Genomic DNA, 26,034 nt, shown 5'->3' with positions numbered 1-26,034 from the left:
TGTTCCCCTTGGTGTTTTACCTTGAGCTGAGATCTAAAGCAGACTTGAAACAGCTGTGCTGAAAGCTGTCTAGAAGGAGCAGTTTCTGGAAGCAGATGACATTGTTGTAGGGTTATCTCACCACTCATTGTCTTCTGCTAATCGAAGCCAGCATTCTTTAAAAAATACAGAATAATAAAATGCAGCACGTATCAAAGAAATATATAGGCTTCTTTCTTCCTCAGGTCTTACAAGCAGTAGCAAGACATGTTATTCCTGTTATTCCACCGTTTGTGTGATTGATTTGATAAGGTGTTTTTGTTTTGAGGGCTTTTTTGATAGCTTAGTAACAGTTTTCTTGGGCAACTTTGCTTCCTCTCAATGAGCTTTTGCTTCAAGACATGCTAATGGATTGTTGGCCACACCATGCGTCCAGATGGGAAACTGGATTACAATTCATAACCTCAATTAGTGTTATATTTTCCGTAAGCTCCCTGAACAATGCTTCTCTAAAATAAAAATATAATGGATTGTGTTTTTCATAAACTACTCCCATCCCTTGACATCTATGCATAATACGTACTGTGCATGTACTTTAAATAGATTTTGTTCCTGGTTGAACACTGCCCAGGCAAAAATCCAGAATATAAAGTTGGAGTAAAAATGATGACTCATAAGATTTCCCTTAGTGGAGCAATTTCAGAATCAAAATTGCTGTTTGATGTGGGAAGCTTCTCGCTGCAATGCTTTCTAACAAGTAACACTGGGGTGGAAGAGAAGGGTATCTTGACACTTCTCCTGAGAAGGGACCCCAGAACACTGCGTGATGAGCTATTTAACCAATCCTTTTGAAAGCATGTCAGTCTTCTGTTTAGCTTACTTGTGTCTGCAGTGGAGATTCTGGCAGATTCAGTCTGGCTATTTCTTGCTATAGACTGGTTATGATGAAAACTTGACAGTGCAAATCTAATGCTTTTTTCCCAATGGAGTTACAAGATGCCACAATTCGTGTTTGATAAGAAAAGGATGAACAAGCCCACTGCTGGTTATGGTACACTCCCTGAAGTGCGTTAGCAGGGATAGCTCTTTGCTCTGTGGAGGCTGAGAGTTCGTGAGCCATGATGGGCAGAGCATCTGGCAGAGCTTTGCTGCTTCTCTGCAAGGTGAAAAAGTGTTTGCTGACTGACGTTGAAAAGGCTCAATTTATTCCACTGTCTGATTTTCCTGCTGTGCTGCTGCCAGTCCTCTGTGCTCCATGGATGGAGCCCAGCATTTTCTTTCCATAGCATCTGACAGGCAGCCCTCCTCCTGTGGCTCAGTACATGGTTTGGGCTCCAGAGGACAGCTTCTCATCCCTGCCCACCCTGTGGTGGTCTCACTTCTGTTGTCACTGCTGCCCTCCTTAAGGGGCTGTTGTCACAGGATTGCTACCATCCTGCACCCGAGGCACCCCTCAGCCTTTTTGAATACAGGAAGAGACTGTTCTGGAGAAATGAACACCTAACGACAGAGCAGCAGAGTGGTGAAATTCCTGAATTCTTAACGTGCAGTGTGGGTTTAATCTCCAGTAGCTTAATGTGCAAACTATTTTCCATTCAGTGTGGTTTCATTAAACATGTAGTGTCGTATGAAAGTAACAACATCTACATAATTTTTCAATTCTTCCTAATGCAGTGGAATTAAACTGAGATTTTAGAAGCCAGATATAATATTTTTTTTTCTTTTTTTCTTTTTATTAAATAATGTCAGAAAAAAAAAAAAAAGTTCTCTCAAGGCTGAGCAAAGCCTGGGTTTCTTTTCAGGAGTCTGAGAAAGTCTGACCATCAGCGTAACTCCTCCTGTGCAAAATTCACAGTTCAGATACAGCAAGAAGTGGTGTTTCTTACAGGTGCATGGGAGGATTGCAGTGTAGTCAATTTCAGGAGGTGTCCACTAACATAAATGTTCCTTTTGAGATACGAAGGCATGTATTTGCTCTGCCCCTCTCTTTCTCTCTCTCTCTTTTTATTTATTAAAAGGGAAGGCGTTGGACATCTCACCTGTTCCCTTTGGCTTTTTTTAAGCAATGTTGATGCAGATTGGCCATCTCTTCTGTGTACAGTAGATTTGCTAATTAATTTTTTTTTTTAATCTTAAAGTTCATTGTCCCATAATCACAATTCAACTCCAAGAATGCTACTTCAGAGCCTGAAAAACCCCCTTTGCCACTTTTGTGTAGAACGCAGAATTCTGTTTGTGTGCTATGGAGTCTGGGACAGGAATAACAAGCTATCACTTCTGATTTGGACACCATTTTGCATCTATTGGAATTGCCATCTGACTTGTGAAGTTTTGCTGGAAATGATTCTCAGAAATAAGCTCCTTACTAACCATTTATTAGCTGCTGCTCAGAGCAGAAGGGTATTTTTAGTATAGTTGCAGAGAAAACACTATAAGCTTTCTGGCAGCTGGCCCTTGTCAGAGATTTCCCAGGTAGGCTGATACAGCAGCCACCACTGAAAGGCAAAACTCCATTCTTCTGCACCTGCTCTCATGATACCTTTTCCCCTCCTTTTTTGGGAGTGGATATTCTTCAAGTTCAGTGTGATGAATGGGCTTCCCAAGGGTATCAGGTGAATGCAGGGAGAGCAATGGAAGCACATCATCAAGGAGCTGAGTTTGGGTGTGAATGTAGGCAGGGCCTTATCTTTATGAAATCAGTTCAGGAGGTTGTATCCCAATGGTATAAAAACAACGTATGTAACATAATAATAATAATATAACCAACAACTATAACCCAGTATCTATAGCATTAATCTCTGGCTGCTCCTGAAGTTCTCTATGAGAGCCAGAGGGAACATCTCAGGGTTAAAGAGAGAGGAGGTCAGGAAGTCCTGCTGCTGACTGTCATTCCCAACCGTGGTTTATTTCTGTTTTCAGGCATGCTCCCAGCATCCAGAGCCAGCTGTGTTAGCACTCCTGCTGCTTCTCACAACAGCTTTCACCAGCAACAGCTGGATGAAATTTGTGGGGCTGGGCCCAGGGCAGAGAGAGCTGCAAGGTTATGGCTTCCTAGAATGTATGAATTTCTTGTAATTCCTCTGTGTGCATCTGAAACCTTGGTGCTCATTATGAATACAGTGATAACCCGAGTCACGCTGCTGATGGGCTCTGTGGTTTCTCTTCTGACAAGTAGTGCGGTGCCTTGTCTGGGTTAGCAGGCAGGTCAGGTACAAACCTAATCTGGCTGCTTGAGTGCTTGCTTCCATCTCCTGACAAAGAGAGCCCAGAAAAGCTGTGCACGCAGGAAGGATTTAATTTTTTTCCAATTTGGAAATTCTCTTACACTAGTTGCCCATGCTGCTCATACTTTCTAAGGGTCCTGTCAGAGTAGGATTCTGATAGAGCCCAAAAGCCTAGGACACATGCCCTCTTTTAGATCCACTTGTGCCAGTGGAAGACACCACAGATCCTGGGTATTCTTAATACCTCTTTTCCAGTGGTTATTGCTCCTTTAGGTCCACTGGCACAGAAGCTAGCTGGTTAGCAGTAACCTCTTAAATTAGTGGTTTGAGTTAAGCTAGCTGATGTTGTATGGAGTGAGCTGGAGTTGCTCCTGTCATCCCCTCTGCTGGGGTGTCAGGAGAGCAAACCCAAGTGGTGTGGAAACTGTAAGCTCTGCGCTGGCACAAGCATGCCTGTAAGGCTGTCCAAGCAATACATCACATATGTGAAGGGATGGTAACCCTTTGGCCAGGAGAGCTTTTATTGCCAGAATTCAGAAGTATGAGCAGAATAGCAGTCATCTTCATGTGATGCTTCCATGCTCCTGTGAATCTAATGCTTACCTGTTATGCTGGGGTGCACCCTCAAGTACAATTGTCTAATTTCTTGACTGAGAAGAAAAAATGCTCGCAGTTCAAGCTGTATGACTTCATTGCTTATTTTACATAGGTTGCTTTGGAAGTAATGCCTCATGTATTGCCTTTCACTAATAGGAGGACATCAAGGCCTTGGAGCATGTCCAGAGAAGGGCAGTGGAGCTGGAACACGGGTCTTATGAGGTGCAGCTGAGGGAGCTGGGATTGTTTAGTCTGGAGAAGAGGAGGCTCAGGGGAGCTCTCTACAACTACCTGAAAGGAGACTGTGGCATGGTGGGGTTCAGCATCTTCTCCCATGTAACAGTGATAGAAGGAGGGAGGTTGTGGAGTCTCCTGCTCTGGAGATGTTCAAGACCTGCCTGGATGCCTACCTGTGCGACCTGCTGTAGGGAACTGCTTTGGCAGGGGGTTGGACTCGATGAGCTCTGGAGGTCCCTTCCAACCCCTACAATTCTGTGATTCTGTGAATTAGGAAGAATTTCTTCTCTGAAAGAAAGCGTGGACAGGCACTGGAACTGGCTGCCCAGGGAAGTGGTTGAGTCACTGTTTCTGGAGGTGTTCAAGAAATGTTTAGGTGTTGTACCAGGGGACATGTTTTAGTGGGAAAACGTTGGTGGGAAGTGGATGGTTGGACTAGATGGTCTTGGAGACCTTGTCCAACCTTGGTGATTCTGTGATTCTACAGTTCTGTGATTTATTTCCATTGAAACTGTAGCAGGTACGAAGAGCACAATAGCACTGTTTGATAGAGCCTGTTCTTAGCACTGTTTTTCAATGCTGTCACTGCCATTAGCTATGCATTTTTTCCAATGAGGAACAAGGCCCCACACAGAACATGAATGTGGCACTGGAGAGGGTTGTCCAAAAATGCCCCATCCCTGGAGGCATCCAAGATTTGGGCCCTGGGCAACCTGAGCTAGTGGTTGGCACCCCAGTCCACATTGCAGGAGTTGGAAATAGATGACCTTTAAGGTCCCTTCCATCCTAAGCCATTCTATGATTCTAAGATTCTTTGCTGTGCTTATAAATGTCTGCGTCAGTGGAGGTCATCGACTCTTTCACAGCTACTGTGATGATGTTGTTAGGAAAATGTTGCCCATACAGCCCCAGCTGTCATCATCCCAACCAGATGGAAATCAGAATGTGCCAAATCCAGACAGTATAGTGGGTGTGGTAGGGCAGTCCAGCCAAGACTGGCAATGTGCTCCACAGTCTTTAGAATGATATGGGGCTGGCATTATCGTGTTGGCCTGAGTGGAAATTTGAGTCTTCAGCTTAGTCACTGGCACGAAGTAGCTCTTCATTTTGTGGTGTGACAGCTGTGCGTGGTTGTCTGGAATGTGACTGGTCTTTCGTATCATTGCCTGCACTGCTGAAATGAACCACCTAACACCTCACTGTGCTGACATCCACTGTTTGGTCCCCATGAATGTTCAGCAAGCATCAATCAATGCCAGTGGAGGAAATCAGTTCTATACCTTTGCTTCATACACAGTTCCGTGTTAGACACCTTTTTGTCAAACTGCCCCTCTGTTGCTGTCTGTCACGCAACAACAGAATGTAAAGGAATATTGGTGGGAAGGTTCAACCTTTACTGCTGTACTACCAACATCCACCTCTGACATCTTGTGCCAACATAATAAAACAGGAGGCATTACTTTCGGAACAACCCTTGTAATTTTCTTTTTTCTATGAGTATGTATTGAAAACTTTAGAATCATAGAATGGCTTGAGTTGGAAGGGCTCTCAGTGATCATCTAGTTCCAACCTCCCTGCTGCATGTAGGGTTGCCAAGCACTTGATCAGGTTACCCAGAGCCCCATCCATCCTGGCCTTGAATGCCTACAGGGATGGGACACCCACAACTTTTCTGGGCAGCTCTTCTACACTCGCCACACTCTCATTGAAAAATTTGCCCAACATCTAATCTAAAAGCTTAACTTTCATGCTTTGTTAAGGCTAACTAAGAAGTAACATTTTTATCAGGGCAGAGATTACTGGATGTGTTTGGTTTCCCCTAGTCTTAGCAGGTAAGAATTGAAGGCTAAGCTTCTGATTCAGACTTTCCTTTAGAGATTCACATATCACTCACATAGTGACTGAAGACATTTGCTGCACTGGATTTAGTTGTGTAACTAGTACTGATAGTCCTGTAAATTTTCCTCTTACTGTGTGTATTTGAAATAAATCTTAGTTATTTTTTCCCAACAAATTAGCTCAATGAATAGAATACAAAATCCCCCAAGTCTGTTAGCACAATCCCTATTGGAATGATGCAGAAGTCATGATTTTGCAGGAATGTAGATCTTGTTCTGTTTAGTGCTGGAAGAACCAATGTGAGTTTGATCGTTAAATCCTATTTTCAGGAGCAGCTTAACACTTAAAAATCAGATTGAAGGTTGATAACATGTGCGTTTCCAAAACCCTCAGGCCTTGTAAAACTGGATGTAGCTAACTCCACATCTTTGGCCATCTCCACTGGCTTTGAAGATCCGAGTTTTTGCAGTCTTAAGCTATTTGTCTTGAAAAATGACTTGATGTAGAGAATCATCAAATACGTATCCGCAGGAAGCAGCAGAAATTCCAAATTCCAGAATAGAATACTTTTCATGACGTGTGTGTTTCTTTTGGGTGAGGTTAGAGTGAAAAATTGTTCCGTGATATCAAAAGGTAGCGTTAATGTATGTGAGAATAGGGGAGGTTTATTTGTTTTAAAACACCTTGTAGCACCTTAAAACAGTAGGCTGTAGTCAGACATTTGCTTCTGAAGACTCGGTGGTGCTGGAGTAACAGGCCAGATACACCGAGAAGTTTTCTGCTGCTCAGATTGGGCTGTGCTCTGGGTTTTGTGATGAGGAAAGTGATGACCCTGGAAGTAGCTCATCATGACTGTTAATGTGACTGTTTCCATATATAATTGGATGTAAAAGTAGGGGTTTGGGGGAATAGCCTGGGATAATCTGTGTGGTTCCAATTAAGGGAGGTTTTATTTGACTGCCTAGCCCCGTTCTTCCCATGAACCTAGAAGGGGAATGGTTTTCTGAAGGAAGAACAGCGATGTGGATGAATACACTTCTGTGAATTCACTTTTTTTAGAGGCCGGAAGGCAGCCTGTGCTGTAGCAGAGCCTGCTGATGATAAATAAGGTCCCACAGGCTGGAGTGCCACATAACAAAAGTATGGAAGAATTTCCTCAGCTTTTAGTGGCTGTAATTGCAGAATGAGGTTGTTGAGTATGGGAGTTGTTTTTGTTGTAACTTGAAGTTTCAATCTATTGACTTTCTGGTATGAGAGGTCAGTTCTGTTCCTCTAGGAGTTTCCTTTCATCACTTCTGAGACAGGCGGATCAAGATGGTGCCAGAAGATAACTGATACCCTGAGCAGAAAATCCCATAGAATTGTGTAAATATATACATTCAAGTTGCCAAGTTCTGTGGCAGGAAGCAGTGGTGATTGCTGTCTTTAATCTAGTTGTTCAGATTTCTCCCGTGATGCTAAGAGGATCTATTGAAAAAACCCCTCTTTAATTGTTCTCAATAAGCATAAGGCATGATACTGCAGTCAGTTTTTCTAAAGATGTGCAAAGAACGACTTTAAAGAAAAAAAACAAAACACCCATGCAACAACAGCAAAAACAAAAACTACCAACAACCAGCCAAACAAACAACAAACAACTCTATTTTATTTGCAGTCAAAAAGATTAGTAAGGTGTAAAGGCTTCTAAGCTGAAAATCTTCTAAGCTGAGGGATTTGTGTTTGCACCTAAGCAGTGAGGAGCTTTGGCTTGGTACAGTGCTATGTTTTTCTGACTCTCCTATGAATTGATGGAATCTCCTGATTGATTCCGGTGCAAAAGGCAAGTCCCAGCCGTTATTTGTTTTTAATTTTTTTTTTTGCATTGTTTCCTCTCCCTCTTTCTGCTCATTCTTTTTTCTTCCTTCAAATACACCCAGAAGCGCTTGATTTCTTTTAAAGAATGAGGCAAGGTTGGCTCCCTCCTCTCAGCATGTCCCTCCTTGAGCAGCATTTGCTCAGTCTTGTGTTCAGCCAGGATCATCCTGATCTCAGCCTTACTGCTAAGCTTTTGTTTTTTCCTAAAACAAGCAAACTAACAACAACAAAGACAATTTTGCAACTTTTCAATGTCCCAGTGCAGAAGGTAATGATTTATATCTTTGCATTTCATCAGAGTCACTAGATAATCTAGTATTTATCATGTCATCACTTTCTTCTTGGAAAAAGTCCTGGTGTGCCTTGCATTTGGGTTTCTGCGTGACCAAAACCCTGTGTGTGTTTTCAAAAGGCATTTGGTTTGGCATTGCATGTTGGTGACTGAGGTAGGCTGAGGTAAGGTTTATTAATTCCAGTAAAATACTCAAATGCCAAACTCATTATTACTGTTATTACTTTAACAATATTTTCTGCACTAGAGAATTACCACCAAAGAAGAAGGGGAAAAAAGCTTTTTATATTATTACAATTTGTTTTTAATCTATTTTTTTTTTAGTAGTAAGCTTTTCCACTTGCTTTTTCGTTGAACTGTGTTTAGTTGATGACATTTGAATTTATTTCCTGACCTTGCTCTCAATTTAAGCTTTTCATTATAACTCCAAGAGGGAATAGCTGTATTGCAGTTGAATACGCTAATATTCAGTATAATTGATGGCTTACACACAGGAGATTCCTTATGTGGGCATATATTATCTGTGCTTTCAAAAATACCACTAGGAAATGAATGTTGATTCTCTGGTTTCTGCCACCTTGTGTTTTTTTCTGTTTCTCATTTTGAGAAGCGTGTTTTTAAATATTTGTTTTTGTTACTGAAAAATAATAATGTCATAACCCACGAGTTATCTGTAGTATTGGAAAAAACAACTCTCCTGCTGCTGTTGCCAGGCAACTGTGATTCCATAGTGTGAGATGCATGTGTGTGCACGAGTAACATCTAGGTGTGTAGTCAGGATGGAGGAAAGCTTACTCCAGGGTCCTTTTTCCTCCTAATGACTTTCCTGTCCCTGTGTTTTGCTTGGGCTGTTGAAGAGCACGCACTCATGTACATGAGAATGTGTTATTGATACGAAGCTTATTTCAGTGTTACTATGCACAGGTCATGAAGGAATAATCTAATCCACAACAAGACAGGTTGTCATGCACAATTATTCAAAATAAATGTCTAATCAAATGAAGTGCACTGCTGGCAGATTAAAAAGCGTATGTAGGTTGGTTATACATGTAATGATTATGAATAGTATAAAGTCATGCCAGTGTGTAATTCTGGGGGTGCCTTCTTTTGGACACTAAGGAGAACTTCATTTGCTAGATAACTGCCTTGTATCTACATATTTAATCCTACAAATTTTCTGTAGTTCTTCTCTCTAAATTGGAAAGGTATGGATTTGAAGGACGGACTGTTTGATGGATTAAGAATTGGCTGGCTGGATGCAGCCAAAGGGTTGTGATCCATGGCTCTGTGTCAGGGTGGAGGCCAGTCACAAGCGGTGTCCCACAGGGGTCGATCTTGGACCAGTGCTCTTCAGCATCTTCATCAATGACACAGATGATGGCATCAAGTGCAACCTCAGCACGTTTGCAGGCGACACCAAGCTGAGGGGTGCAGTCGATACATTGGAGGGAAGGGAAGCCATCCAGAGGAACTGGGGCAGGCTGGAGAAGTGGGCCCATGTGAATTTAATGAGATTCAACAAGGCCAAGTGCAAGGTGCTGCACTTCGGTTGGGGCAGTTCCAGGTATATGTGCAAACTAGGAGAAGATCCCCTTGAGAGCAGCCCTGCGCAGAAGGACTTGGGGTCCTGGTGGGCGAGAAGCTGGCCATGAGGCAGCAGTGTGCGCCTGCAGCCCGCAAGGCCAGCTGTGTTCTGGGCTGCATGAAAAAGGGGCGGCCAGCAGGAGAGGGAGGTGATCGTCCCCCTCTGCTCGGCTCTTGTGAGGCCCCATCTGCAGCGCTGCGTCCAGGCCTGGGGCCCCCAGCACAGGAAGGACGTGGAGCTCTGGGAGCGGGGCCAGAGGAGGCACTGAGATGAGCAGAGGGCTGGAGCAGCTCTGTGTGAGGAAAGGCTGAGGGAACTGGGCTTGTTCAGCTTGGGGAAGAGAAGCTGCGGGGAGACCTCATGGTGGCCTTCAGTGCTTGGAGGGAGTGAATGAACAGGAGGGGGAACAGCTGTTTGTGAGGGTGGGTGGTGACAGGACAAGGGGAATGGTCAAAAGCTGTATCTTCACTTTTTTATAAGCAAAGGTTTTACGTTGGTTTGAAAACTGGTTATGAAATAGGCACTGTTTTGTAACAATTCTGTACACAAAGATTTGAGTGTTTTGGAGATCAGGGAATTTTTCCTGCATCGAAGTCTCCATTTTTCATGTGTTTCCTGGCATCTAAGTCTCATTTTCGCAGGATCATAGAATGGTTTGGGTTGGAAGGGACCTTAAAGATCGTCCAGTTCCAATACCCCTGCTGTGGGCAGGAATTAGACCAGGTTGCCTGAAGCCACATCTAACCTGGCCTTGAACACTTCCTTGAATAGGGCGCCCACAGCTAGTCTGGGAATCTGTTTCAATGCCTCACCATCCTTATAGTGAAAAATTTCTTCCTGATATAAACTTATCCTCTAAAAGAAAATTAAAAACAAATTAAAAAAAAAACAAACAAAAAAACCCAGCCATTATCTTTCGTCCTATCACTGCACTCCCTGATAAGGGGTTATCATCGTTTTACAATTTTTGCTATTGGTATTTCACAACATAACATCATGTAAAGCTTGGGGAATTAGAGTTAATACTCCAGTTCTGTGGACTGACAGCTTTCCAGATATCTGGTTCACAGAAGAGAGGAAGAACTGCTTATCCCAGACCTTGCGTTCGGAGGGGAAGACCCACGAGCCATGGGACTCTCACTGCCTGGCACTGTGTAGGTGTGCTACCCAGCTGTTTTGTCTTCAGTTCAGAGTAAGGCCTTAGGTTTCAGACAGTCTCTCTCTCTCTCATTTTGTTTGATTTATTAGCCTCAATTCCAATTATGTTGTTATTATAGTATGTTACCTTGCATTCCGATATCATATTTAGTAAATCGAGCTTCCTCCTCAGATCACTGCCGCTGTTCTGTTCTTGGGTCCAGCTCTCATCTCTGTACCCTTCCCGTTTCTCTTTTGGGCTGGTGGGCTTGCTGCTCCTCTGTCACAGGCACAGATAGATTCAGATAATTCCATGACAGGGGTGCATTTCCAGCTTTCTTATGGGCTCCATATAAGAACTGGAAGGTTGCTAAAAGGTCCTCCTAGAACCTTTGGAACAGCCCCAACTGTCAGCCTATCTTCGTAAGAAGTGCTCCAGACCTCTGATCATCTTCATGGCCTACCTCTACACCTGTTCCAATGTGTTCATGGCCTTGGTACTTCAGGTGGCACCTTGTGAGGGCAGAGTAGAGGAAGACGGTCACATCCACCACCCTGCTGGCCACCCCTTTTGTAGCAGCCCATGATATGGCTGGCTTTCTGAACTGCTGGTGTGTTACCAACTACTGACTTTTCATCAGCCAGCACTCTGTAGAGTTCTCAGGTCTGCTCTCAATCCATTCTCTGCCCAGCCTGTATTCATGTTTGATTGCCCTAACCCAGGTGCAGGACTTTGCACTTGATCTTGATGAACTTCATTATGTTTGCATGGACCCACCTCTCAAGCCTGTCCAGGACTCTTTCAATGGCATCCCTTCCCTTCAGTGTGTCGACCACACCATGCAGAGTGGTACTGTCTGCAGATTTGCTGAGGATGCACTCAGATCCATGTCCATGTTACCACAAAGCTGTTAAATGGTATCAGTCCCAGTGCCAGCAGCTGAGGAATACGACTTATCACTGGTCTCTGCCTGGACATCAAGTTACTGACAACAAGTCTGAGTATGACAAGCCAGTTAGTTCTGATCTGCAGATCAGATCCACATCTTTCCTGTTTAGAGATGTCAGCAGGACAGCATTGAATGCTTTGCCCAAGTCCAGATGATATCACTTGCTCTGTGTTTTTTTTTTTCTTTTCACAAAATCTTTAACTTGAAGAAATGATTCTTAACACTGGCAGTTGTGCACTAGATTACCTTGTGCAAGTTTATTTTTTAAGATGAGAGGAAGCAAACATATCTTGAATTCATCCTTGTAAAATCTTATCTGTATCTTCCAAGTAGTAGTATATACTGAAGTTCCAGTCACAGTTGGCTTACAGTTTAGAATTGTCTACATATCAGCCTCTGGTTGCTTCAGAGAATTGTTGTGTAAAGGTACCAATTATAAAATAAAGTGCAAGTACATGGAGCAGATTGAGATGGGATGAGGTTTAGGCTGTTTTCAGCTTTGCATTTGTCTGTATTGATATCTCAAGGACTGTTCTTGATACTGGAGCACCTGTAGCCTGCACTGGTATCTTGAGAACAGCACCCAAAGCAGTGCTCCAAATGGAGAGGAGGTTGCTCAGCCCATTTTCCATTCGCCTTTCATATGGTGGAGGTTCAGCTGCCCAGGGTGCTTTCCTGCCAATTTCTTCCTGTTTTTTCATTGTCCTATAGTTGCTGCTTTCATCATGACAGTCTGTGATGCCAGGTGCTCTCAAAAGGGACAACTCTGCTTCTCTTGGAATAAAAGAAAAACATTATTTCAAGAGAAGGCAACAAAAGATTTGTTTGCCAGGGTAGCTACATAAGACAGCAGCTAGTGAATCAGGCACTAGTTCAACTGACTATAGCTTCATCTGCTCCCATCCTTACTCCCCTGTTGTTAATCTTGGAAACCCATTTGCAGTGCTGCTCCCTTTGTCATTTCCCTTTTCTATGAGGGCTCTATAGCAGAGATGGGCCTGGACAGTGGTCTCTGTCTGTAACTCAGGTGCACTGAGGAAAGAGCAGTGGCCCTTAGCTTGGTCTGCAGCTAAGCAAAACTGGCTGTGCAGCCCATGTCCCTGAGCCTGAAAGATAAGAATATTAAATGGTCTGTGTGATTAGAATTCACATGAGAAGTGATGTTTGCCGTCCCCTCCAATGCCAAATTGGAAAACTCATGCAGAAGTAAACAATGTGTATCACAGTCTTCTGAAAGACCCCTGCAAACGTATACATTATATGCACGTGTTTGGCCCTTCAGCGATGGTATCTATTGATGGTAATAAGGTACCATCAATTTTGGGTACAAAATACCTGTGGTGAAGTGTCTGGGTCTGGGTTATTTGTGGATTGTGTGTATTACTGGCTTTGGCTGTAGGAAATAGTTTCTTTTGCTTGGCTGCAAGTACACAATGTTTTATTTCACCTTGTGCCTTCCTAATAAATGGAGCAATGTGTATGTGCATGTATGTGTGAGTGTGTCTGGAAAATTGAAATTGAATTTGTTTAAAAAATGGTACAATATGAATAAGTTGTTAGTATAAATACTTGTAACAGCACTTGATCAAGTTTGGAATCCTGTAGTCCCTAATCCTTCTCCAGCTAGGGCAGAATAGCTTAGCAGGTCTTACCTAAAGATGACGTTTTCCCCTTTAAATCACCGTCCCCTTATCTCTTTGGATGTGTTCATTGGTTGCATCCTCAGGCTTTCAGGTGTATGGGGGATGTTTTTGTGGGGAACAGCTTAAATTTTTTGTTTTGTTTTGTTTACTTTTGTAGAAAATAAATGAACTGCCACCAGGTACTGACCTTACTCCAATGTTTCTCCGATCCTTCTTTCACAGATTACATCCCAAAGCCACCCCTTGAGCTGAGCATTAAAAGCAAGGAGCTTTTGCATGGAATAGCTAGGTGAAGCTCTCAGAACTGCATGGTCCTACAGGTCAGCAGAGTGCCTGGGAAATGGCACAGTGGGAGGCTTCCTCTTGGCAGTTCCAGTACCTCCAGTCTGGTAACTGCTGGCCACTACACATCTGTCTTCCTTGCACCTTTTCAGCTCCGGTGGTTCCTTTTCCAGCAGGAAAGTGTTTGAGCCACATGGAGATGGGGAGGAAAGGCAGCTCTAACTTTCTGGCCCTGGGAAAACATTTGTTTTGGGTCATGTTCAGGAGTTAGAAAGGCTTAATCAGGAGCCTGAGATTATCCTGACTGGACCAGCAGACCCTGTGCTGAGAAATTCAATGGGGATGCCAAGTGTGAGGTAACTCATGGTCCTTAGGGCATGGATATGGCTGCAGGGGCCGGAGCCCCAGCACAAGTTCCTAGACTGATGATGTCAGCAATGATGTAACTGTTAAGATACTAATTGCTGCTGGAGAGAGGAGAAATGCAATCTTGTCATTAACGGCCATATTCCAACAAAGACATATTTGCTGTGGTGAGAACCATTTTCTGTTACTGCTACTTTTCTGCCACTGTCTGAAAGGCTATAAAGGCAAGAATTAGGCTCTCATCTCTACCCTGAAACACAGTAAGGGGATTCCAGGGAAGGTGTGGTGTCTCCAGCCTTTACTCATCTGGGCAATTCACCTGCTGCTGTAGAAATAGGCTACCGTCTTCTCCTTCCAGGGCATGCACTCAGTTTATCCTAAATAACAGTCTCTATATCCCTTAGTCTTTTGTGCCCAAGTTGAACTAGCATTCTTCATATTGCTAATATTCTCTGGCACGAGCTGGGTATCACTTGATGGGATGAAAGTTGCTGTGTGGGCAGGTGGAAGCCTGACCTTTAAGCTGTTCCTGGTTGCTTCCTGAGTAAGTGTGGCTGGACGTCAGCACATGGGAAAAAGGGTAAGGAGCAGCTAGGCTGAAATATAGTCAACCTCATAATGGATGCATGACAACTGACCTAATAGTTACAGGGGACAGTAGGTCTTGGCGATGTACCTTATTATTTTTCCCTCTGTAGAAGTGAAGATTAGCAGTTCTCACCTGTTATGGGGAAGAGAATGGTAGAGCTTGTGTAGTGGAAGCCGATGCAGCGTGAGAGCAAAGGAGATGAAACTTCTCAGGTTGGCAATAAATCCCCCTTTCTCCTTACAGCTTCACCACCTGCCCTGCAGGTCCTATAAAGAGAGAAGCTGCAAAACCACAACCAGTTTTATTGACTTGTTCAAAAACCTCTGAGATGGCGTGCTTTAAAAATCTGCTGTAGTATCTCTTCTCCAGTTAATATATATGCCATGAGAGAGAAGGAGGAAAGATGAGAATGCTGGGAATATCCAGCAAATAGAAAAGCTTTTGTTTTTCTCTCCTTTTTTCCTCAAAGATTTTCTGTACTGGTTGGGATTGGTGATCTCATGGTCTATAAATAGGTTCCATCCAGGGAGGAGAGGAAAGAGGAGGGAGGCTCTAATTAATTATATAGAAATAGTTGTTTTTGCAAAATAAGCAGCAAATCCAAGATGTTTCAAGCCAGGCTTTCTGTGCTTGGGGGTGGGGTGTGCCTGCATCATTCTCTAATGAGATCATGGAATAGGGCAGGAAATCTCTCTCTGAAGCCAAAGCAAACTGTTTTTTCTCCTCTTGTTCTTTTTCCTGAAACAACTGAAGAGGTTCCTCCATCACCTTTCAAACTTGTTTTCTGTTAATGAATCAAAGAATTGATTCACTATCGGAATCAGAAGTCTAGACACCCTGGTCTTCCAGCTTGGTGTGTGTGTGTTTGGTTGTATGCCCGTCAGCGTAGTTGGAGTAATGTAATTTTGCTTGCTCATGCAAGCACGAGCATGACAAGGGTCTCTGCCAATGAAACAGCAGTTTGTACAGCTGCAGAATTTCTGTACATCACATTTGTTGACTTAATTTATTGGGGGAATATCCGTGTGTTGGAAATATCTGTGTGAAGGAAAACTTGGAGTCCCCGTGGTGCCTTTAAAACAGACCCTTGCAACACACAAAAAAATCTTTTCATTCTGTCGTATAATTGGATTGCCTGTCCGGTGTTCTTCAGTCATTACAGTCAGGCGAGTAAATAGATGTCAGTTTCATGACATACACTCAGAGTAAATACACAGAGACATACACAGAGCGAGTCTGTGTTTAATCTCTATTTTCTTTTCTGTGATATTTTTCCTAACATGCAATGATTAACAGTAACTTACATATAATAGCTGTCACTGCCCTTGATTTATTGTTGAATTGTCCTTCACATTATTCACATTGTTGCTTGCATTCCACCAATATTTGGAAATAATTTAAAACAGAAGAATCTTATGAAGCTTAGAAAACAGAGCTTAAAAACAAAATTAATGATAGAAATAAATCTTATTTCTGTGGCTCCTTGTTGCACATTTTGCTTTGGTGAGTGAAGAAGTTTCTGAAGAGAAGGCTCAAAAGTTGCTTAAAGCTATTGAATTAACCATGCACCAAAAAATGGAATAAAACTCGAGAGGCTTTTGCTCTGAGAGCAAAACTCACAGAAGTGCATGTGAGAATTTTATTTTTGATGGCTTTTAAAGCAGTGACCACCTGTACTGGACCGCTGCCAACCATTCTGAAAGCTGCTGCCAGTAATAGGGTCTTTTTCCCAGGCCAAATCATATGCTTGGAGCTCATGAGAAGCCTCATGGTCTTCCCATGGGAATAGGGACTCAAACTCCAAAACTTCTGACCTCGGTCTGTTAGGTAGTGAGACTTTTAAATGTGAGTTACTGATGCTTTCAGCATCCACTAGGACCTGAGTGAGTTGGGGAAGGTCAGTACGTGGCAGTCAGGCCCAGGAATCATAAATGAAATATTAGTTTTAAATTCAGAAAGACTAAGCCAACTAAGAGGCAAAAGCAGGCACTAGCTGCTAGTTGTACAAATGGGACAGAGACACAAAGAGCATTTAGGAACCATAATGAGTAACTTCTAAGAGGAATTTGCTGTAAATCAGACCATCGTGGCAGGAATCTTCTGCTTAAATTGTGATGCAGTGCCAGGAAGTTATATGAACAATACCAGTAAAAACCACCTTCTGTTCCTGCAGTTTTAAATTCATAGAATCACAGAACGGCCTGGGTTGCAAAGGAGCACAGTGCTCACCCAGTTCCAACCCCCTGCTGTGTGCAGGTCGCCAACCAGCAGCCCAGGCTGCCCAGAGCCACATCCAGCCTGGCCTTGAATGCCTGCAGGGATGGGGCATCCACAGCCTCCTTGGGCAACCTGTGCCAGTGCCTCACCACCCTCTGGGTGAAAAACTTCCTCCTCATGTCCAACCTAAACCTCCCCTGTCTCAGTTTAAAACCATTCCCCTTGTTCTATCACCATCCACCCTCACGAACCACCAAGACAAGGTTACCAAAATTGGTCACATTCACAGGGAAATTCAGCCTGGGCCAGTCTTTTTATTGAGAAAATCCCGAAGGTTTCAGGAACAGAGACTTTCCTAATTGCTCTGTACATGTGGGTAGCTGTGACCCACATTATTTGGTGACCTTTGTTGCTGTGGAAAGAAAGTGCATCAGTATACTCATGTGGCTGTTAAATGAATTTACAAATATTTATATCCTTGAAGCTGCAGTGAGGGTGTTAAGAGGATTGGGAAGCAGGGAGAGCTAAGGGCAGGATCAGAATAAAAATCATGCTCTCATAACCTTTGGGAAACACACAGGGAGCAAGGGGGAAGGTTACTGAAGTGCAACCGAAGAACTTAACCCAAGATTTGAAGGGTTATTAGAAAAAGTCATCTCAAATATCATAGGAGAGGTGATCTTTATTTTTGGTTCCTCACCTTAGAGATGTTTTAAAATCACAGAGTCATAGAATGGCCTGTGTTGAAAAGGACCACAATGATCATCCAGTTCCAACCCCCTGCTGTGTGCAGGGTCACCAAGCAGCAGCCCAGGCTGGCTCAATGTGCAGCAACCAGCTGTGATCAGACACAGACATATGTTCAGTGATATCTCCTGACAGTGAGAAGCTTTTAAAATGCAGTTCGGGTCTATGTAATTGTCCTCTTCAGTGGAACAGAAGGTTCAGATTTCATCTAAACTTTCACTTGGAAAAATGTCCCTGTTCACTGAAATTCCAATCTGTAAGTTGAAATTATTGAGACACGAGTATGTTCTTCAAGACGGAGTCCATGTTGATTATACATGTAAAAAAAAGTACAGATTTAGCAAAACGTTTTTCCTAGTGTCTGCTGTAAGCTTCTAACTGGTGCACAAGTCAGGTTACTTATGTTTTCACATAACTAGTGTGGAGAGTGAACTGTAAAATGTGTACTGGAGAGTACATACTGAGTATGTAGTATCTAACTTTGGAGGTTTAGCATACTGTAGGAGAGCAGGTAGCCCTCTTTAGTGCTGTTTTCTTCAATACTTGTAGGACCTCTCAGATGAGGATGCTCTTTGTGGTCCCCTGTGGGGTCAGCTATGATGATTCTCAGACAGGTGTCACAGAACAAGTAAAGTAATAACAAGAGCATGTGCCCTGCCAACAAGAGCAGGATTTCTCAGTATGTACTTTTGTGCTCTTTGGAAAAGCTGCAGCAGCATCACAAAACAGAACGAGTTAAGTAAATTCTCAACATCTTCAAAATGAGTGTTCTGTCAACATGTTATCAAAGCTTCCAGGACATTTTCTCCACTGTTCCAGAGTACTGGTAGCTAGGATCTACAGAAGCATTTTTCCAACTAAACAACAACAAAACAGGTTTTTATTTGAGTATTTCTGAGGAAACAGAAAGATAAACTGCTTTTAGGTATGTTATATAGCAAATTTTTCTTTTTTTTTCCTTTCTCCTAAGAATGTATACAAATTATCCTAACAATTTGCAACAAGGATATTTTCAGTATCTTTCATTAGTGATTTTAACCCATTTTAACCATAACAGCTAATCAGAGGGCAGAATAAGAGGATTGGGTCATCTCTGGCACAGATAATCAACAGTGTTCAGAATAGTACTAAACTTCCCAAAAGTACATAAATTCATACAACTTTAAAAAATAAAAATAAAATCAGAGCCATATCCAGGACATCGTTTTGCCAGGTTCTCCAAGTTGAGTATTTTTCTGGTGTAGCTTCATGCTGACATGCAAGGTGTAATATCTACCAGTATCTTGTATGCTTAGGAGAGTGGAGAGCTGGCAGGCAATAAAGGAACGTTAGAAAGCTCTAAGTGCAAAATACAACACAAGTGACCTGTACTTTTACACTTGTTTGCTTTTGCTGATAGTCATAATCTGGTAGAAGAGCTGTCAAACAAATCAAGGTCTGGGTGCTGAAGGGGAGTTAACAGGCTGGGGGAGATAAGATGAGGAGTCGCTTGAGGTGTCAGGCTTGCAGCTAGTCTTGGATGGGGGTGGGAGCAGGTTGGAGAGTGTGTGATTGACTCTGGGCTGGGGATGATGATGTGAAGTCAGAGAAGAGTTGCTTTTTCGTTGAGAAGAAATGAATAACCCTAAGGATGGGAAAAAATGAAAACAGATGGGAGTACAGGAACTGCTAGGTCAGAAAGGCAGAAATATTTTTCCTTTAAGACTGGAGGTTTTTGTTTGGACATGACATGAATGATGTGGAAGAGGGTTTTATCAGCTGATGAATAAGTCATCATTGCTGGCTATGTGAGATTCTTAAGGGAAAAATGCATGTGCATTCTGGTATGAAAAATGCTTATCAAGATGCAGCTGAGGATGTCTCAGCACCCTTTGTGCCATTTAATGTGTGCTGTCTGCATCTGGCCATCCATCCTCAGGGAAGGGAAAGCATAACAAGTGTACTATGTTGGTATGTCACTGTGAAGACTCCCTAGAGGCAGTCTTTATCTTTTTTCCACCAGCATTTCTTTTTCTTTTTCTTTTTTTTTCCATTGGACATTCCCTTTTTCTTAAATCTTAGATTTGGCAGTCAACGAAGTTGAAAATTACCCTTTAAAGTCAGAGTAAACAATATATAAGAAATCTTGTTTAAAAAAGACTGTTTCAGGAAGAGGGGGCACAAATGGCTGCTGTCTTTGAGCAAGATTTGGTTCTAATAAATGATCTGTAGGATCATCCCTAAAATATTTGAGTCCTGTGCTCAAACTGGCACTGGTCCCACCTTTATACCAGAACATTAGGCCCATCAAGTACTAAGGAAAAACAATCTTTCCAAATGCTAGAATGCATGTAGTCGAAGACTTGCTTGGTACAATCTGTTCTAGTACTGACAAGCTATTTCCTTAGTGACAGCCTACCTTTTGCGGCCTGAAAAGCATGCAGTTCTCATGCAGTCCAGTAATGATCTGTGATGGGGAAAGAGCAAAATCAGGACTTGTCCTGTGTGTTAAATCCCCGGATGATCAGCTAGGTGAAGTCAACAAAAGGACAGTGTCCAGCATCCCATCCGTGTGGTCAAAACAATTTACTCGTGTGGAAATGTTTTTTGTTCACCTTTCTCAAGCAAATGAGTCTCTGAGCTTTTTTTCTGGTTAAGTATCTGAGTTGTTTGAGACAATAAGAACTGCATGTAGTGTTAAGGGCAGGGATATAAGGAGATATTGCTCCAGTGCATATCCTGTGTTGTCAGACAATAGTCAGATGTACTCTGAACTTCCATGTTCAGTAGCTGCCCACTTCTACCAAAATATGTACTGTCAGAGATGCCAATGGAGAAAATAGCTGGTGTCCCTTGGTGAAGGCAGCGTGGTGCACCAAATTAATATCTGAAAAAGCTGAGAGTTGGATCTGAGGCAGGAATAACACAAGCATTGTAGAAGTTCTTTCATTTTCAAGTTTTAAATTTAACAAACAACATTTCTGAGTTGCTATTTCTACCATACTATCTTAATATGATCATTATTGGCTCCCTGCACTACTCACTCAGATGAAGCCACACAGAATATTTACTCTTCAAAACAAGAACCTCCAGAAATAAAGCCGTTTACATTTCTGAGCTCCCTCTGATTAAATGCCCCAGCACATGACAGCATTATGCTACAGAATTTCCATGATTTCCATTGGGTTGCTCCTTCCTGGTGTGCCTCTTTCAATAGCATTAGAACTCAGCTGTTTCATTGTTCTTGTTACAGTCATCAAGAACTTTTCTTTCTGTTTGGAGGAACAGACTGTTAGTCATCCTAAGCTGTGTGTTTCTTCATTTGTTATGCAGTAGTACTACAGTTCTTTGGCTAATTAGCTCTCTGTTTAGCTGATTGACTCTTCTAAAAACATGAAATGCTGTCAGATGTTTCAGAAGGAAGACAAAGTTGTCTGGATAATTCATGTTCTGTAACCAGCAGAGAAGCTTCCATCCGCTTTGGCTGCATTTTCTAAGCAAATTAGAAACTCTGCTAGGTAGTATAGAAATAGTGAAGAATACCGATCCAGTGATTCAGCAGACTTCTTTATGCTATTTCCTATCTCTGAGCAGTTTGACTTTGCAGCGTGCATAGTGTTTTATTAATCATTAAACTGGATGGTATGCTAATGAAGTCAGAAGGTCCTTCTAGTCAATCTCAGCACATCTATTAAGCTCTTGCAAGCAGCGACAATAGAAATGGTCAATGCAGTTTTATCTGTCATTTCCTTAACTGACTGTTATAAACAACTGGCATCTGCCTGCCTGTTGTCAGGACTGCAGAGGCAGGCAGCCTCCAATTTGCAAAATGAAGAAGAATTGCACTTCTTCCATGATCAAGATGACTGTTCTTTCTGTTATCGTGTTTTTTGACATCTCTGAAGCGATACAGACATAGGGAGAGGAGGCAGCCTCTTGGGTCTGTCTGGTCACTGTCACCACCAGACAGCTATGTAAATAGAAATCTCTCTTGACTGAGCAGAAACGGGGAGATGATGAAAGAGAGTTCATAGGTTGCTACAGTCAGACAGCTAGGGATGTTGGAACAACACAGAACCAAGAATGTTCCCAGAGAAAACAACTGTGAAATTTTTCATTTGGTTGCGCAGCTGCTCAGTGTGTATTCACCAGATCATCCACATAAAACTAGAAGAGTTCCCAGATCGCTGAGTGGAAAAGGCAAGTGAAGGAGATGCTTCTCCCATAACGCACTTTCTCTGCTCTTTTTTGTTAAATGGAGGAGAAGATCTGACCTAGAATAGGAAGATGACAGCTTTGTACAACTGAATCTAGATAGCTGATTTGCTGGGCAGTGCCATCTTTTGTAATGTTGGAAATAGAATCATACAGAGGACTGCAAGGAAATAAATCCATAGAGAAAATGAACATGGAGGCCACTGCTCTGGCAGTTGGGTACTACTGAAGTGATTTCATGCCGTCTCAAAGCATGCATGGATTTTCTCCTTAGATTATTTTCTTTACACATGAAACCAGTCAAATAACTAAATCAGGGGAGAAAAATGACGTTAGGGGTATAATCATCTATTGACATGTGCTATGAATTGAACCATGATTTTGAAGATAGAGGGGAAACAAAAGGAAACAGCTGAAAGATCAAGAATCTGGATGCAGTCAGAGTAACGGGTAGTGGTCTGACAGTCAGACAGGGTAATGTCTGTAGACCACTAATGCAGCACTCAGATCAAAACATGAAACCAAGAGAGACGTTTCCTGGAGATGCTTATAGTCTGGGTCCATGTTTTGGGAAGCCACTTCAACATGTGCTTGTTCCATTCGAGAATGGTACTCATGCAAATGCTTAAATTGAAGTACATATTTAAAGCAAAACTCATGAATGATTTGGGAAATGTGCCAAGAGGAGACTGAGCCTGGGTTTCACAAACTATTGTAGATTCCTAAAATAGATTGGATAAATGATATATCCTGTATCTAAGAGATTTCCAGATAGATGTCCATAATTGGGTTAATTTTCAGATTCATATCTCTCAATTCAGGCATTCATATTACAGTTGCATACTTCAATACCACAGCTCCAGTGTTGATCTATTCAGTAGCAGGGCCTCGTCACTTCCTTGGCTCACTTGGGAACGAACACCTACATTTGCTCTGCTTAGCAGTTTTCTAGCTCTGCTAGGATGGGAGCACCTGGATCATTTAGCAGAACTCTTCTGGGTAGTCACCTAAAGGTGTGCATCCAGATTCTGGAGCTGAATCTCACTCTGAAAATTTTATGTTACGAACTTTTCCACAGAGACAGGGCATGCAACTGTCTTCTGATGATCTGGAGATGAGAACGTCCTAACCTGGAGCTAGGCTCCTATTTTATGGAGCAATGGAAGGCTTCAGTAGATTCATTTCTGTTGTTTTAATGGGCTGGCTTTTATGTTAGTGCTCTGAACTTCTCAGTTTGTATTACTGACAGTGCTCATAGGCCATCATGGTTTAGCATGAGGAGGGGATCATCCCCTAATTTACTCTGCACCACCACTGTGTCATTAAAGAAGAGCTGGTACCCTTATCATTGTAGTTCATCCCATGAGACTAAGAGATCAGGACCATGAGTAACAGCGTTATAATGGGAAATGTTTTATTTTCTAAGATACTTTATCTCAATGACATCTCTTGGTAGTCTTTCTCCATCATTTTGTGGTCTTTTTATTTTCTTACAGGAGGAGCTGGGAATTTCCTGTGAGTTGCTGGAGTCAGACTTCCTCAAGTGCAGTGTGGAATTTCCTTTCATGAGATCAAAATCTAGGGTAATGCCATGATATTTTCATCTGCAGTGATGATTTCTTCCCCTGTTTTTCTCCAAAGAGTGTCGGGTAGAATAACTGCTCTGTTCAATGCCTGTGGCTGATACCTTATGTAGCTTTCTAACACAGATACCCAGGCCTTGCATGGCTGTGGGAGGGCAAATGTACTCACCAGGTACAGCCAATAGCAATAACTTGTGCGTTGCAATTAAATACTCTTGAAAAAATGTTGCAACAGTTGTAGCAACCAAAATCTTAGTGGAATGTTAGAAAAAGACCCTGTCTCGTTTGTGTTGCCTTACTGTATTTTTATTTTTGCCTGCTCTCAATTTAAATCATGACTGCTTTCGTATGAACGACAATGAAAGTTTTGTAATAAATTTTTCATATTATGGTTTTCTGATAACTCTGAAAGAACGTTTTTTTTGGGTAGTAGATGAACTCTCTTATTGTATTTAGAAATCCAGCCAGGTTCTTTCTGTCACTAATCAAAACTATACATTGACCAACCCAGGAACTGAGAATCGGCATAATTTTAGGATGATCTGAACAAAATGTATCTGAATTTTCTTACAAAATTTAAATTTTAAAAATTAATCCTTTCTGTTTGAATTGCCACAACATTTGACCTCATGTTTTTGTTGCTTTCTTTCTTAACATATTATTTGTTGCTTGCAATATGCTCTTTTGAAACATTTAAAAAGATACACAACATAATGGAAAAAAATGCAACAGCAAATCGAAAAAATTGCAATAGCAAAATATCACCTGGAATTTAAGAATTTCAATATTTCGCTTCAGAGTGACGTAGTTCCTTCCCTTCCCTTCCCTTCCCTTCCCTTCCCTTCCCTTCCCTTCCCTTCCCTTCCCTTCCCTTCCCTTCCCTTCCCTTCCCTTCCCTTCCCTTCCCCATTGAAATTAGCATGAATTTGGAAACCATTTCACCTGGGCTTTGGAGTTAAACACAAATGTTGCTGTGTGGAATATTTAATGTAGTGCTACAGTGATCAACTCAGTAGATTTCTCAACTCAAAATTAACACCTGATTATGTCCAGCTTGGTTAGTGGCCTGGATGGTGCTTTAGCTACTGCTGGTTGTTCCTGGTGTCTGTGCATGCCTGTGCATGAGAGATTCATGGAAGATTTCTTGGCAGCAATGAGTGCATGCAATGGTGCTGAGGCAATTTCAGGAATGATCTCCTAATGCTAGAAGGCTCTTCCACTGGCAGATAATTTGCTCCCAAAATATCTTTGAATGGCAATTCTAATAAAGGCCTTCTCACAATGACAAATCAGATTCTGTAGTATTTGAACAACCTAGCAATTGTAAAGTTAAACCTTCACTATTGTGCAGTAGAGGGGGCTCTATTAAGAATATCAAAATATGCTACTTGTTTTTAGCTAGACCAGTAGAATATAGGTGAAGCTTCAGAATAAATGTGTTTGAAACAGTCTCTAAATGCCACTTTTTCTTTGTGCAGTATGAGTTCAGTGTAATCTTTGACACAAGCCACCTATCTGGACAAGAGGAAACACTTACCTTCCTTGTCACTGCCCAAAGGTAAGAGAACTTTTCCTGTCTTGATGACTTGGAACTTTGTTGCATGATGTGTGCACTGCCTGTGCTTACAATTGTGTGGTAGCAATCATCAGCACGTGCATGTATAGTAAATGAGGTTGAATGACTGAAGCTAAATGCTTGTTGTTTGATAATACAGAGGAAACATGTGACTTACCTTCACTGAGAAGTGAGGTGGAATTGTGTGCAAGCTCTGTCTGCCAGGCAGTTGTGATTCTGAAGGAGCATTTTGTGTTCTTTCAGTTGGAAGGCCCTTGTGTTTCTCTGCTCATCCCTTTGGGCTGTGTATCAAGCTCAGCTCAGCTGTGCTTGACGATCAGCACCAGACAGACCCATTTGTTCCAGCATTTAAATGAAATAAGTATGCTTGGATGCAAACCAGAAAAGAAAAATGCTTTCATCAGATGCTCAGAGATCTTACTGACAGTTTCCAAAGCTACATGTCTATTTTTTCCCACTCTGGATCTTCAGTAAGGTTTGACAGATGCGTGGAACAGTTGAAGGGGACACTGTCCCAAGGGCATTTGCATCAGGCACTGAAGTAGGATGGTGCCAAATGCTAGCCAGTGACCTTATAATGTAAACACAATCACTTTATCTGGAATGAAATAAAAGATGTGGCACCCAGGATGATCTGCTACAAAAGAGGTAGTCTCCATGGGTGTTTAAGGCAAGGCAATGTCTGGGTGTTTATTTGGAGACTGTAGCACAGCTTCATTAACCTAGGCCATAAATTGCTGCTCTGGCATGCTGAGTAGGGGACTGGCTGCCGCTTCCACAGGCCATCTTCATACCTTACAACATCAAAAATGGCATTTCAATGGCATTTCCAAACAGCTCGCCTCCCCATTCTGATGCCTCACAGGCTTACTGGGAATGAGAGATGAGATCTTGCAGTTGCTGAGTGACTGCTCCTATAACAGCTGTAGGTGGGGAACAAGATCCTGCAGCACGTGGGGCTGCTATGAAGCACTGACAGTGAGACCTCACATCAAGTGGGCAAGGCCATGGCTTGCACATTATGCAAGTTTTACTCTGTGAAAAGTAGCTGATCACGTGTTTAGATGACCCCATAATATTTCTAGGGCAGGAGATGAATCAGGATCTGCTGGGTGAATGCCAGCCGTTGCAAAGATAGGTCAC

General features: G+C 42.4%; 1 protein-coding gene across 1 annotated transcript in view; it reads left to right on the top strand.

The window, feature by feature from the left end:
- ITGA9 (integrin subunit alpha 9) overlaps positions 1-26,034 on the top strand; it is a 214,506-nt gene that overhangs the window by 134,978 nt on the left and 53,494 nt on the right. The window contains exons 19-20 of the mRNA XM_052693234.1: positions 23,229-23,315; positions 24,794-24,873. Of these exons, the coding sequence (XP_052549194.1) occupies positions 23,229-23,315; positions 24,794-24,873 (167 nt within the window). The remainder of the gene's footprint in view (positions 1-23,228; positions 23,316-24,793; positions 24,874-26,034) is intronic.

The sequence above is a fragment of the Tympanuchus pallidicinctus genome, unplaced genomic scaffold, assembly GCF_026119805.1.
Source record: "Tympanuchus pallidicinctus isolate F22 unplaced genomic scaffold, pur_lepc_1.0 scaffold3, whole genome shotgun sequence".
NCBI lineage: Eukaryota > Metazoa > Chordata > Aves > Galliformes > Phasianidae > Tympanuchus > Tympanuchus pallidicinctus.
The sequence above is the reverse complement of the archived record's forward strand: the minus strand, read 5'-3'. Positions and strand labels throughout refer to the sequence as shown.